Raw genomic sequence first — 13,663 nt, forward strand, 5'->3', positions numbered from 1 at the left:
CTGTTCACAGGCTTATAATTTCCCGTTTAATTCATGCAAACATAAACTGTTTTCTGTTAAATTATATAGTTACTCAGAATCATTAAAATATAATGCCACGAAATTACTCTTAATTTTAGTTTTTAAGGTATTATGACGCCAAACAAAATTTACTATAAAAAGTACTGAAGTACACCAGATACAATTTACCTCATGGTAATTTAAAAATAACGAGAATATTTAAAGTTTGATTATTTGTTATCAGAAAAAAAAGTTCGAAATGCTGTGTTAAGATTGCTTTTTCAAAAGTTTAATCTGCATGCTAAGGATCAAAAAGGGGAAATCATTATTACAATGCTCAAATATCAATTTTCCTACATTTAGTACTTGGTAACACTAAATTTAATTACTAAGCACACAGTAAAAACACATAATCGATCGATTACAAGTTAATTTACAAACTGCATAAAAATTCAATCGACAAACTCCGTTTTTTTTTCGGAAAAAATGAGCGAGAGAAGAAAGGCGATAAGAAGCCAAAGTAAGTAATTCTGATTTTCAGTCATTTGCTAACTACGCCAAATCGCCGTAATCGACTCGTCCAGCCACTACGTCACGCGCGCCTTCTCTTCGTGGTCTAGCTATACTTCCTTTTGCAAACGAGCTGTGTGCATCACATGACTTCCTTTTACTCCAATTTAATGTCATTTCCCCATTATTGGCAATTTTAATGTGATTCAATTGTTTAACCAACAAAGGACAAATTGAAACCAAATTTTAAAAAAATAAATAAATAATCGCTAAATTTGTCGCCAAGTTGGCGACCAAAAGACTGGCGATATATCGCCAAGAGTCCGACAATTTATAACACAACTTGAATTTACATCGAAATTAACAATGATTTCCCCCCCCCCCAAAAAAGGGCAAAAGACCTCCTTAGGAACATCCGAATGCAACAAAAAGGAAAGGTGCACAACTAGACCCCACTAGGAGTCTTCGTACCAAATTTCAACTTTCTAGGACATGCCATTTTTGAGTTATGCAAGATACATACACACATACATACATACGGACGTCACGAGAAAATTCGTTGTAATTAACTCAGGGGTCGTCAAAATGGATATTTCGGGTGTCTGTACGTTCCTAGGCATATATCCACGTGTGATCGGGTCGAAAAAAAAGCTCAACATTCATTTAGGGGTGAGCAAAATGGAATTAAGGTCGATTTTTGAGTGAAAATATTTTTGCGAACACAATACTTCCTTTTAAAAAGAACAAAGTTGCTAGGCATATTAGTATTTTCTACGCTACGGCATGCATTTGTTTTACCATTTTCATCCGCCATTAGACGGTGGCTGCAGTGCCCCCTATAGTTTGTTGGAGTTGCGAATTACAGAATTTTACAGCAATTTAGTTTTGTTCCCTCTTTCAGGTTGCGTTTCTTGCACTTCTTCTATCAATATGTGCGGTATCAGCCAGCATCTTGGGTCATAGCGGTGTTGTCTTACATGTAGACAAATATGGTCACTACACAGGTCACAGCACAAGTTACGACTACAGGTTCTATCCTGAGAAACCAGTCCTGCCATTGCCTCTGTTGCATCCACACAGTATTTTAGGCCACCATCCGCTAGAAAGCATTCATGGCTATGAGCTTCTGGACCATGGATACCATGGAAGTGAACCATTGTATTACTTCTTGCCTCACGATCCTCATCACGTATTCCATTAGATGACGACAAAAATTTAGTAAGTGTTTTGAAACAATGTTAATAAAAATGCTTTGAGGGGCTCAACAGTAATATTTCCAATTACAATTTGCAGAATCAGAAGTGCAATTAACAATTGATGTTAATATTTTCCACAAAAGGGTAGGTTTCAACAAACATGAAGTTAATAAAATTAAATTGTGCCCACACTTCAGGAGCTAGGGGACCAGGAAGTTTACTTTGAAAAGATTCGAAACATGATGGTTTAGTTAAATATTCCACACTTTGTCAAGGAATAATAAAATGAATAATTATTTCACTTTAAAGCAAACTGTAAATTCAAACAACTTGAATTTTGTGCATTAAAATGAAAAACATTGCTTTCTAAATTTAAAATGAGACATTCGCCCAACTCTTTTCATGTGTATAGTTAGAGCAAAGGTTAATTAATCAATACGATTGATTAAAGCTTCATTTTGATATGCTAACCTTTTTGTGTGATGGAAGTGGCATAGTTTTTTGCGAGACGAAAAGTTTCGTGATTATGTGTACTGCGCTGAGGCAGCATGGCGATCAGAGTAAACTGCTGGTTAATAACCGAGCATCCGTTGAAACATATTGTTTGGTGTTCTTGCCGTTTATATATTCTCTTCCATAAAATTTTGTTGAGAGTATGTCTGAAACCTCTCAGCTGAGACTCCCAGGGTTCAAAGCTTAGCTCTCTGCCAATTGAACCACTATGATTGTCAGTCAGATTTTCAGACATGTAAAGTTTGATTGATTTTTGACTGCGAGATAAAAGGAGAACATTTCATTTGTTCACATTTAAAGCAAGTTTTGAAAGCACATTTAAGTACTTAAAAGGAATTTGAAACCTGTCTGGATCTAAACCACTCTTGGAATCAAAATGGAGGATAAGTCGGCCAGTCCTCTGGAAGCGTTCTAGGGTCACTGGTTCATCGAGTTTGTCAAATTGACAGGAAATACAACCCTTCCCCCAATTTAGTGTACAAAAGTTTTACTTCTATCATGTGTCTTTTGATTACCACACTACATCATTTTTTCAATTGAATGGTAAGAAAACTTTAGGAGTAATCAAGTATTCAAGTGTAGATCAATTAAACAAACTCTTACAATTAAAATCAAAATAAATTTTTAAAAATGAGTCAAAACTAACTTTTAAATGTTTCTCATAATATATTCATGCAAATGAAAGAAAAGAAACTTTAGAATTTAAAGATTTATTTACTCTGATGTTATTTACAGATGTCAAGCATGGAGATTAGTAGTCTGTCTTCCAAGCTCAAACTTGAGTGAATCTCAACTGCACAATTTCAGCTGCTGTACAAATTTGTCTCCTATGTTACATAGGACATCTGCATGTACCTCATTTTATGCCGCTGTGTTTTCATATGCATAGCTATGTACATATTTATAATATCACAAATCATGTGAATCTTTCGCAGATACACAAATGATATTGATCAGACACGGACATTTGCATTTGTTGATGATATAGCTTCATTCATGAAGTCAGCATTTATTGCTTAGTTTTATGAAGAAAATGAAATAAAATTGTTATATTTACAAATGCTTGAAATTCTTGAAGCTAAACTAAATACTATGAACAAATGCAAATATTGCAAACTAACATTACACAGATTTGTTGTATCAATACATATACAAGAATTTGCATATCACAATGAGAGACAGAAAATGTCATACTCTTGCATACATATTATTTGTAATGTTAAATTACAGGGTGTTAACACTGCCTCAACACACAGAACAAAACACTTACATAAAATAAACACATTAACAAAGGAACAGGATTTACACCTGGAAATGTTCTAAAAAATTAATTAATGTTTTAATGTTTAAGCCTTGTTGAGATTAAATGTGTTACAATATTCATTATCAGAGAAGAAAAACTTTTTGAAAAAAATAAGCAGACTAAGTGAAACTATTTTAAGATAGAGCACTTCTAAAATGTATTTCCATCACACTTGTAAGGAAAAAAAAAAGTTTTTCTCACTAGAAGAATCCTTCAAGTTGATGAAATCACAGACCCATACACACATTACTAACTATTCCACAATTTTAATTTAATGCTTATTACATCAATCCTTTTTCAATCTATTTTTCAGTGAAATATTAAATAACAATAATAATTTCAATAACCCAATTGAACTTTCTGGGATCATTTCCACTTTATAATTAACAAAAATTTAGCTAAATATAGAATTGTTGAACCTGAAGAAGGATTATTTAGGTTAAACTTTAGAATAATTCTTTGCATTTAGTTTACAGTTATTTCATCTAATTTTAGAAAAAGCTTTAAGTTTTTTTTTTTTTTTTTTTTTTTTTAATGTTTATTCAATTACCCTACAATTTTTTCAAAATCTTATGGTATTAGATACTTTTCAAAGGATTCTTCAATTTCTCAGCTTATTTGTTAAAAAGAAAAACATAAAGCATAAGAAAATAAATTCTGTAATGAAAAAATGAGTTAAAATTTCCCCCATGAATATGGGGAAAGTTTAATTCATTTGTGTTCGTGAATATGAAAAGAGCTGCAGAATTTTAGAAATATCAACATCTTTGATGTAGTGTTTGAAATTTTTAAATACATATTAGTTCTCTAACATGTAACCAGATGGCACAGTATAGATTGTAAAGAACAAAATGAAAATATTCTTATCACATTGAAATAAATATTGGAAAAAAATCACGTAAGTAAAGCAAATAGCCAAGCAGCTAATTCTGAAAACAGATAAATCTAGCTGAAAAATAAGAAATAACTTTTGTGTTTTCGCAAAACCAAAACATCAACTATACATGAAAAATAAGTACAAATTATATTTAAAAAAAAAAAAAAATGTGAAAACCAAATAATAACCAAAAAAAAAAAGTTCAACTTCTTTTTCTTTCTTTCTTTTTTTTTTTTTTTTTTTGTTGTTGTTTCTTTCATTCATATTCATGTAACAGCATGTTAAATGTTAAAATATTCTGGAGTAAGGTAAGTTTTTACCTAAGCAATAGATGAGAATTAAAAGAACACATTTTAAATAAAATATCTGAAAGGAGAAAACATCAATGTAATTGGGAATTTAAAACATCTCTCAAAAGAACAAGTAAACTTTACATAAAGTTTGATAGTTTTAAGAAAGTAAAACCAGGATAATTATGAAAAACAAAATATTTCAAGTAATAGCATTGTTGGAATTTTTTTTAAAGTAAAATATGCTTAATGTTTTGATATATAAGCTACTAGTAGAATATCCAATTTATCATCTACTCTTTTTCAAACAAGGCTTCGTGTAATCATTTTATTTACGAATCAAACAACCTTACATTTTTAAAACTATTAATCCAAATATTAAACCATGAAAACATGCTGTATTTAGACTAACCCATTTGTTTTATAGCTATGTTCTGAAGTTTTTTCTCAAAAAAGAAAGAAAAATATGAAACGAAATAAAATGAAATAAATAAAGCGCATAAAACTGATTTCATGCGCCTTTCCCCGTCCCTTCACATATTATCAACATAGAGATAAATATAGGTTGCAATCTGTTCCAGTAAACTTCTCAAATCTAAATAAGAGAAGCTGAATTAATTTGAGTTATGGGTCAGTGTTAATGCGCTCTGATATAATTGGAAAAGATTGCTGAAAAATTGGAATGATCAAGCGCATGCATTTATATTTGCTGATACATTTTGGATAAGAATATAAAACTTAACATTTCAAGAGCTCCATGCATAATATATCATGTATGCTTGATTTTTTTCTAAAAATTAGACAAACAAATTTCTTTTCCCCTTTCAAAATGCCGCTTTCTATGTAGTTTTCCACAAATTAGATTAAAAAATATTGATGCATTAAATTGTTTTTTATAAAAAAGGTACAGTATATGCAGGGCTCCCAACACATTTTAGCCATAGAAAAGGGTAAAAGAGGACCAGTTTGAATCAAAAAGGGGACCAAAGAGGACCAGTTTGAATCAAAAAGGGGACCAAAGAGGACCAGTTTGAATCAAAAAGGGGACCAAAGAGGACCAGTTAGGATTAAAAAGAGGACCTTGGGAGGACCATTCATAGTTAAACCCAGGGAAGCACCAAAAGGCAAATTAGCTGCCTGGCCCTAAATACGTGAAGATAATTCGTTAATTAACCATAATAATGATTTTTAATGATAAATCCTTATCACCTTCTGTACAACTGAACTTTTTATCCACTGAATTATCTTATTTACACAAACATTTGGAGAGGGGGGGGGGGGTCACAAGCAAGCATGTAACTGACCATCTTACAGAGTAACTTTAATTGTAAAATAAATTTTCTATTAATTAACAAGTAAAAACTGGCTAATTAAAAATAATCACCTAAATGACCGATAATCAGTGCATACTTAAATTATTACAGTAAACACCTTGGCACATAGTAGTTTACAAAAATTTTCACATAACCAGTTTAAAGATAATTCATTTTGATATAAGGTACCGCAAGACAAGAAGATATAGTTTAGAGGCCAGAAGGTCCCCCTCCACAGCCCTTGGTTTTTTACACATATTTCTAGCCTAAATATGGTAAGTTTATATATATATGAGAGTTCATAACCAAACACACACACCAAAGCAGGAGGTAATTTCTGGCTACGCTACTGACTAAGTTCAAAAATATTAGAGATTTGCCAAATCATTTATTAATATGCTAAGTATCCAAAACATTTCTTCATATGTATGTATTAGTTGTTCGGACACCAAAAAATATTGTAACTGTCTTCAAGTATATATAAAAATTAGTGAAAAAGAAAATTTTTTATTAAAGTCACCACACCCAAAAATATACAAACACTGCTTAAGCGATAAATACACTGAGTGTAAATTTGAGCCTGCTTTTACTGGATAACTTAACGTAATAAATAAATGTGTAAGTTCAGATTCATAGAGCTATACTTTCAAATTGAAAATATTCATTATGAGTATTTAAAAAAATAATAAAAACAAGGATACAAAATTTTAGTTTTTAAAAATAAAATTAAATAATATAATTTGAGGTAGCACATGTCAAAACAGTTTCCAATTTCCAAAAATGTTAAAATAATGTGCAATACTGCTATAGTTCCAAAAATAACTAAGTTTATAATCTATTAAAATTAAACAAAAAATAAGCTAATCTATGGTGGCGTATGTCAAAATAACTTTCGATTGCAAAAAATATCAAAACATTAATAAGATGCAAAAAGATTAAAATCTCAAACACAAGCAATTTTCCGCGAAGTGCGAGTAAGTTCAATGGTGCCATGGTTTCAAAAAAAAAAAGTAGTTTATTATCTATTAAAATTAAACAAAAAATAAGCTAATCTATGGTGGAGTATGTCAAAATAACTTCCGATTGCCAAAAATATTAAATATGAACAAGATGCAAAAAGATTGAAATCTGCAACACAAGAAGCAATTCTTCGCGAAGTTCGAGTACGTGCAATGCTGCTATGGTTCCAAAAATAAGAAAGCTTATCTATTAAAATTAAATTAAAGATAAGCTTATCTACGATGGCGTATGTCAAAATAACTTCCGATTGTCAAAAATATCAAAATATTAACAAGATGCAAAAAGATTGAAATCTCAAACACGACAAGCAATTTTCCGCGAAGTGCGAGTAAGTTCAATGTTGCCGTGGTTTCGAAAAAAAGTAGTTTATTTTCTATTAAAATTAAACAAAAAATAAGCTTATCTATGTTGAAGTGTGTCAAAATAACTTCTGATTGACAAAAATATCAAATTATTCACAAGATGCAAAAAGATTGAAATCTCAAACAACGATAAGCACTTTCCGCGAAGTGCGAGAAAGTTCAATGTTGCTATGGTTCCAAAAATAAAAAAGTTAATTGTATATTAAATTTAACCGAAAAATAAGCTAATCTAAGAAGGTGTTATGGTAAAATAACTTCCGATTGCCAAAAATATCAAAATATTTACAAGATGCAAAGAGATTGAAATCTCAAAACCCTGCAAGCAATTTTCGGCGAAGTCCAAGAAAGTTTGATGTCAACATGGTTCCGAAAAAAGAAGTAGTTTTTTATCTATTGTAATTAAACATAAAATAAGCTAATCTAAGTTAATGAATGTTAAAACAACTTCTGATTCTCAAAAACATCAAAATATTAACAAGATGCAAAAAGATTGAACTCGCAAACACAGGGAAGTAATTTTTCGCGATGTTACATATCGAACACAAGTTCAGAAAATTGCACTGATGAAACATTCTTTCTTTTTACAAGGGCGTACGAAATCCTGAGAAATATCGGTAGCAAAATGCTTTGATCTGATGTCATAAACTCCTCCCCCAAACCTCTCAATTTGCTAGATTTCCATGTTACAGCGGTTGAAGGAGGAGTAATGACGTCAATCTGAAGCGAAATAATACTAGAAAGTCAGGTTCAATAGAAAAACGGCGCCGCGGCCGCGTATTCGGGCATAACAAACGTCAACACACAGTATCTTTTAATGTATTGAAAATTTTTAAAATCTGATTTTTGAGTAAAAACAATATAAAAGCGGACTAAACGGACCAAAATGTTAAAAAGCGGTCTAAAGCGGACTTTACCTTAAAAAACGGACTTTGGCGGGAAAAGCGGACCATTTGGGAGCCCTGTATATGTTGACAACTTCAAGACAATGATAACAATAACTTTTAGTAAAAATAAAACAAAGCAAGAACACTAACTAAATTCCAAATAAACAAATTGAAAGAGGAAATATGGCCACTTTTTTCAAATTTGAAGCACATTTTTTAAATATCTCATCTTATGGCAACACATGGGGAATCTTTCTGCATGCTGATGCACAGGATCTCGTGAATATGAAATGAATAGTTTATTTTGACGCAAGTACAAAGATTGTGGATACTAAGATACACATAATGACTATATAGATGTTTATAGAACACGTAATGAAAGATGAACTAAATACTGGGCAATAAGGGCACTGGTAAGAACCACAAACTTGGCACACACTAAGAACAAATAAACTGTACATATCCATCATTGTCTGATTGTATCGCTCTGAAAATACAAGAAATAAATTTTAGTTTAATGCTAAAAGAGAATGAAAAATAAAATGTAAAATAAGAGAATCTGGTTGAAAATAATGTTAAAGCTATGATTGGTGTACCTGGGAGAACAAGGGAACTGTCTCCTCTTTTTTTTTTTTTTGCCAAAAATCCAGACTTAAGCACCATTTTACTCAACTTTTTACTCTTTTAAGAGCTACAAATCACTAACATCTTGAAAAATAAACTTTTATTTTTTGCTAATAAATGGCAATGCAGTAATACAAATCATCAGAAAATAAAAACTTTTAACTCAACTTTCGCCTAATTTTGTTTTTGTGACATAATGCCCTTCACCTACCAGGTACAGAGCTGATAACTTGAAATTATTTCCAACAGCAATATCACAGTTTAGTTTACCTGGAGCATAATAATCATATACTTTGGCAGATAAATATCGTGTCATGTTAGCAACAGGAAACCATCTTTGTACAGTGAATGTCAGGCAAATTGGCGAAATATCCAACTAAAAATATAAAGATGTTGAATATTACTTAAATATAAAATATAAATAACCACTACATCCACAAGCTATTCTAAGTTTATGAGAAACGTATGATTATTTTTATTTGACAAATGCTTAAACTGACCCAAAAATTTCACACTAGTACAAAACTTTAAACAAAATATCTAATGTTTTAATAATTAACAAAGACAAACAATTTTCTTTTTTTTTTCCTACAATAAATTAAGGATTTAGTTTCTTAGTTTTAGAATCAAATTTTAAGAATAATATATATTTGATGATGAAAAAATTAATAATAATAACAGTAACATAAAAAATGATTTTAAATGTTTACAAGCATGATAGCTGCTGTCTTAACACTAATATTCGAACCAAATTACATTAAAACTCTTACATATTCAAAATAAAATGTAATTTTTCCTTCCTGAAAGCGAGCTTCTCTGAGGTTTCGAACCATGTGTGAACGCACATATCCATGTAGTTCATGTTGTTCTATTATGTAGCCAGTAGGTATCCCAATTTCCAAAACTGCCATTCCACTAGCTTTACTTTCAGACAGCAAAGTCCAACTATATTAGAGAAAAATATTTTCAAAATAAATTATCAAAGATTATACACATCCTACTCAGTGCCAACCAATTGAGACAACTTAGTTTTCAGAGAAGTTTTTGTGATTGCTAATTTACATCCAAACTTGAACGATTTATCTAAGTTGAGATGAAATAATGATTCAAACTCTGAAATTTTTTTTAATTTCCAAGTTTTTTTTGCACAAAATAATGTGTTTAGAAACTTATAAAACATACATTATTCCAACTATTGTTTATTTTTCTGCTTAAATATGTATTTTTTCTTTTTTTATGTTCAGTATCCCACACCGATATATTAACTTTGTCAATGCTAACTTACAAGACAATTTAATTTCCCGGCTCACCAAATTATTATTTGCTACTTTTCTCACTCAAACTGTAAGTGTACACATGGAATAGAATTATAACAACAATGTTGATTAGCAAAAATATTTAAATTATGTTTTTTTTTTAATACGCTTGTATGTGTACACACATACATATAAATGTATCTAACAAAAACGTTTTTTGAAAAAGAAAAAAAGAAAACAACTTTCTGTTTACAATCTCTTTAAAAATTGCTTAAAATTTTCAATTTTTTTAACCATTTATACCTTTTAACTTTTTGTATTTAGTTGCCTTTCCCTAAAAAAAGTAGTTTTTGGTTATATTTTGGCTATAATAGTCGCAATAATCACCTTTGCTTCAAAATAATAGCAATAATCATTTGTTAAGTTGCCAGTAGCAGCCCTATAAAATAAACCTCATACTGAAAACTACAAACCTCTGGCAAGATCTGAAAGTAATGTGAGAACTATTGCGACCAGAATAATGAAATTTAACATCCAGATTGAAAGCAGGCAAAGGTGGAGGAATCATCAGATGTTTCCAATCAACATTGTATTGAACTGAAAGTTGAACCAAAGCTAATCCTGATCCTTGAGCTTTCACTATGACAGCTCCATAAGCATTAGGTATCTAAAATAATAAACCAAATTTGCATTACTTACAACCAACGCATTAATAAAACATTCTGAATTTAAAAAGTAGTACAGAAACCCCTAGTTATATCGCGTGCTTGTCGGGGGACTAAGAAAAAGAGCGATATATCCGAAAGTACAATATAATCAAGGTCATTAACCCCTTGCCAGTGCAGAGCTCATAGCAAGTGGGAAAAAATATATAGGAGTTTAGAAGGAAAATATAGGAGTTTGATAGCAAAATATATAGGAATTTGATAGAATATATAGGAGTTTAAAAGGAAAAATATATAGTAATTTTGGAAAAGTATAGGATCTAGTATGTTTCAATCACTGTACAAAAAAAAAAGCAAAATTATCAATACAATTTTATATCATGCATGAAGTCATAGCAATGTGAAGAGTCACAGATGTGAGAGCAAATGAATTTTCGCACCCAAGGCCGCTTACATGAATCATGTTTGTTTAAGACAATTTTGATTCAATTTAGTAAAATTGTGTGTGTATGTTTTTCTTCTTTTTTAAAGTGCAATTCTACATACGATTTAAGAGAACTTTAATAAATTTTTGCTCAAACGAAATATTAGAAGTATTCACTCAATATCCTTTCTCTGATTATTTTAAAGAATTTTATCACAAAACAGCAGTAGCGGATCTAGAGGGGTGGCAGGGGGCCTGGGCCCCTCCCAAAGGTATAAATTTATTTTAATTATTTCAGTTATTATTTTTCAACTGATATCTCCAAAAAGAAACTTTTTTACAGTTATGTAAAAAGAACACAACATATATTTGAATAAAAGCGTTTTTTTGCTGAAGTGAAGAAGTATTGCTGAAATCGGATCCCAGAGCGGCGGAATACATTTTACTAACTGGTTTCGAATTCAAGCATACGTAATATCGCGATTCGTCTATTAATTCTTCTTTGATGGAATCAATCAAAAATTCACTTTTTTTTTAATGTGCAGACGTACCTAGAAGAGCAATTTTAATCCAGGTAGCTATTTGCGAAATAATAGACTTCTTTTTTAGGAATAAAAAAATGCAAAATGAAAGATATGACATGATATAGTTTCTTGGCAAAGCCAGAATATTAATGGAAACGACATGCCGTATTAAAATTAGGGTTTCCAACCCCGAATCCTGCATTATATTTATCGAGATTAAGAGCAAAATCCTGCAAGATTTCCAATCCCGCAAATATTTTCCATGCAAACATTTTGCAAACTTTGGCAGCTTATAAAACGAATATTTTCAAAAGCATCATCGAAAGTTTGAATCACCTTCCTCATACATCTGCAAGAAGAGTCATTTTTTTGAAAAAATAAATTCATGAAAACTTAGTTTTGAAACAATCTATAAGGGGAGGTGGTGGCGCTCTTCAATTTCCGGGCCCCCACCAAAAAATATTTCTGTATTCATCCCTGCAAAACAGTATGAAAAAGCAATTACAAAATTCAGATTTCAACTTACGTGCTTTGAAAAATGCATCTCTTATTGATTGCTAAAACTAGGTAGTAATTACTTTGGACATTCTTTTTTCAATGTCATAAATCTACCCATAGTTCTTGGTATTGGTACCTCATTGCTTCAATGCTAACACTAACGATTAAAAGCTCCGTGGACTCCATGTCTCTCTCGTCTCACTAGTTTTGTGGGACATATCCTGAAAAAATCGTTACAAAAAGTGTGCAACACTCAACACTCTACCTCCCCTTTGTTTCACTATTTGCAGAAAAAAAGAAACTAATTTTACTAAACGAAAGCAAAGAGAAAAAGACTGTACTAATGCATCACGTTTGGGAAATGGTCAGTCTCATATGCTTGATTCATTTAAGCGGCATGTTTGATTCAAATATTCAGCAGTTTCTTAGTGTTAAAACTGGATTTCGTTTTGTTTTTGTGGAACTGATTCATTAAAGTGGCTGATTCAATTATCCAGCGCTCACTGTAATGGCATTTGTGTGTGTATATGTATGTACACACATGTATAAAGAGTGAATTTGACCTAATATGCCAAACAAAAGGGGGCGTTAGAAGAGCCCAAATGGAGCATAGAATTATTCATCAATTCTATGCTCCACTTGGTCCACTTGTCCAATTTGTAAACATAACCGAGTAGATGGAAAAAAATGAGTCAAAAAGAAAACAAATTTCTGAAATGAAGATCGATTTCTGAAATTCTTGGAAAATCTACACACAAATTAAATAAATATTTGAAAAAAGCAGACAAAATCCTATAAAATGACATTTTTTCCATCGAGACAGTTACTTTTTTCAGCAAGCTACAAGCTTTGAAACAACTGAAGTACTCAAAGTTGAATTAGTACCAAAATCTGTAATTGGCATTTTCAAAAATAATCATTTGAGCTACATGTAAGTTTATATGTGACAAAATTAAAAGCTTTCAAAATCTTTACAGCAGTACACGTAAAGTTAACATGTTATACTATTAAAATTACAAAGTATACTCATTAAAAGAAAAAAAAAGAAAACAAGTTAAAAGCTGCAAGTAAAATCATCTATATTTTGCATATTTCATAAAAGTAATCAAACAGAAGTTTAGTACATATGCCAACATTAAAGATGTAAGAGTGCACAGTGCAGGGGAGAAAGAAGGAAAAAAAATAGATAGAAGGTTTTTGCATTTTTGAGTAGCATTTAACATCCGACGGAAAAAAAATGTAAGAATTAGTGAGAAAATATAGGAAAAATAGGAGAATATCTGACAAATTGTGAAAATATAGGAGATATAGGAGGACTATGAGCCATGTTTGATGCAAATCCCTATTTGAGCATCCAAGCACAAATCTTTTCTGTGCTAAAAGGCTTCTTCTCCTTGGACTAGG

General features: G+C 31.0%; 1 protein-coding gene and 1 long non-coding RNA gene across 2 annotated transcripts in view; one reads left to right on the top strand and one right to left on the bottom strand.

Moving 5' to 3' along the window:
- Positions 1–4,027, top strand: part of LOC129225192 (uncharacterized) — a 31,206-nt gene extending 27,179 nt beyond the window's left edge. Inside the window, exons 2-3 of the long non-coding RNA XR_008580726.1 lie at positions 1,412–1,728; positions 2,955–4,027. This is a non-coding gene — a long non-coding RNA (uncharacterized LOC129225192). The remainder of the gene's footprint in view (positions 1–1,411; positions 1,729–2,954) is intronic.
- Positions 4,028–8,567: 4,540 nt separating this feature from the next.
- The window catches only part of LOC129218914 (CD109 antigen-like), a 70,450-nt gene continuing 65,354 nt past the window's right edge, over positions 8,568–13,663 (bottom strand). Inside the window, exons 31-34 of the mRNA XM_054853237.1 lie at positions 10,622–10,815; positions 9,663–9,837; positions 9,163–9,268; positions 8,568–8,755 (exon numbers count right to left, since the gene is read on the bottom strand). Coding sequence (XP_054709212.1) covers positions 8,568–8,755; positions 9,163–9,268; positions 9,663–9,837; positions 10,622–10,815 — 663 coding nt within the window. The remainder of the gene's footprint in view (positions 8,756–9,162; positions 9,269–9,662; positions 9,838–10,621; positions 10,816–13,663) is intronic.

The sequence above is a fragment of the Uloborus diversus genome, chromosome 1 (assembly GCF_026930045.1).
Source record: "Uloborus diversus isolate 005 chromosome 1, Udiv.v.3.1, whole genome shotgun sequence".
Lineage (NCBI taxonomy): Eukaryota > Metazoa > Arthropoda > Arachnida > Araneae > Uloboridae > Uloborus > Uloborus diversus.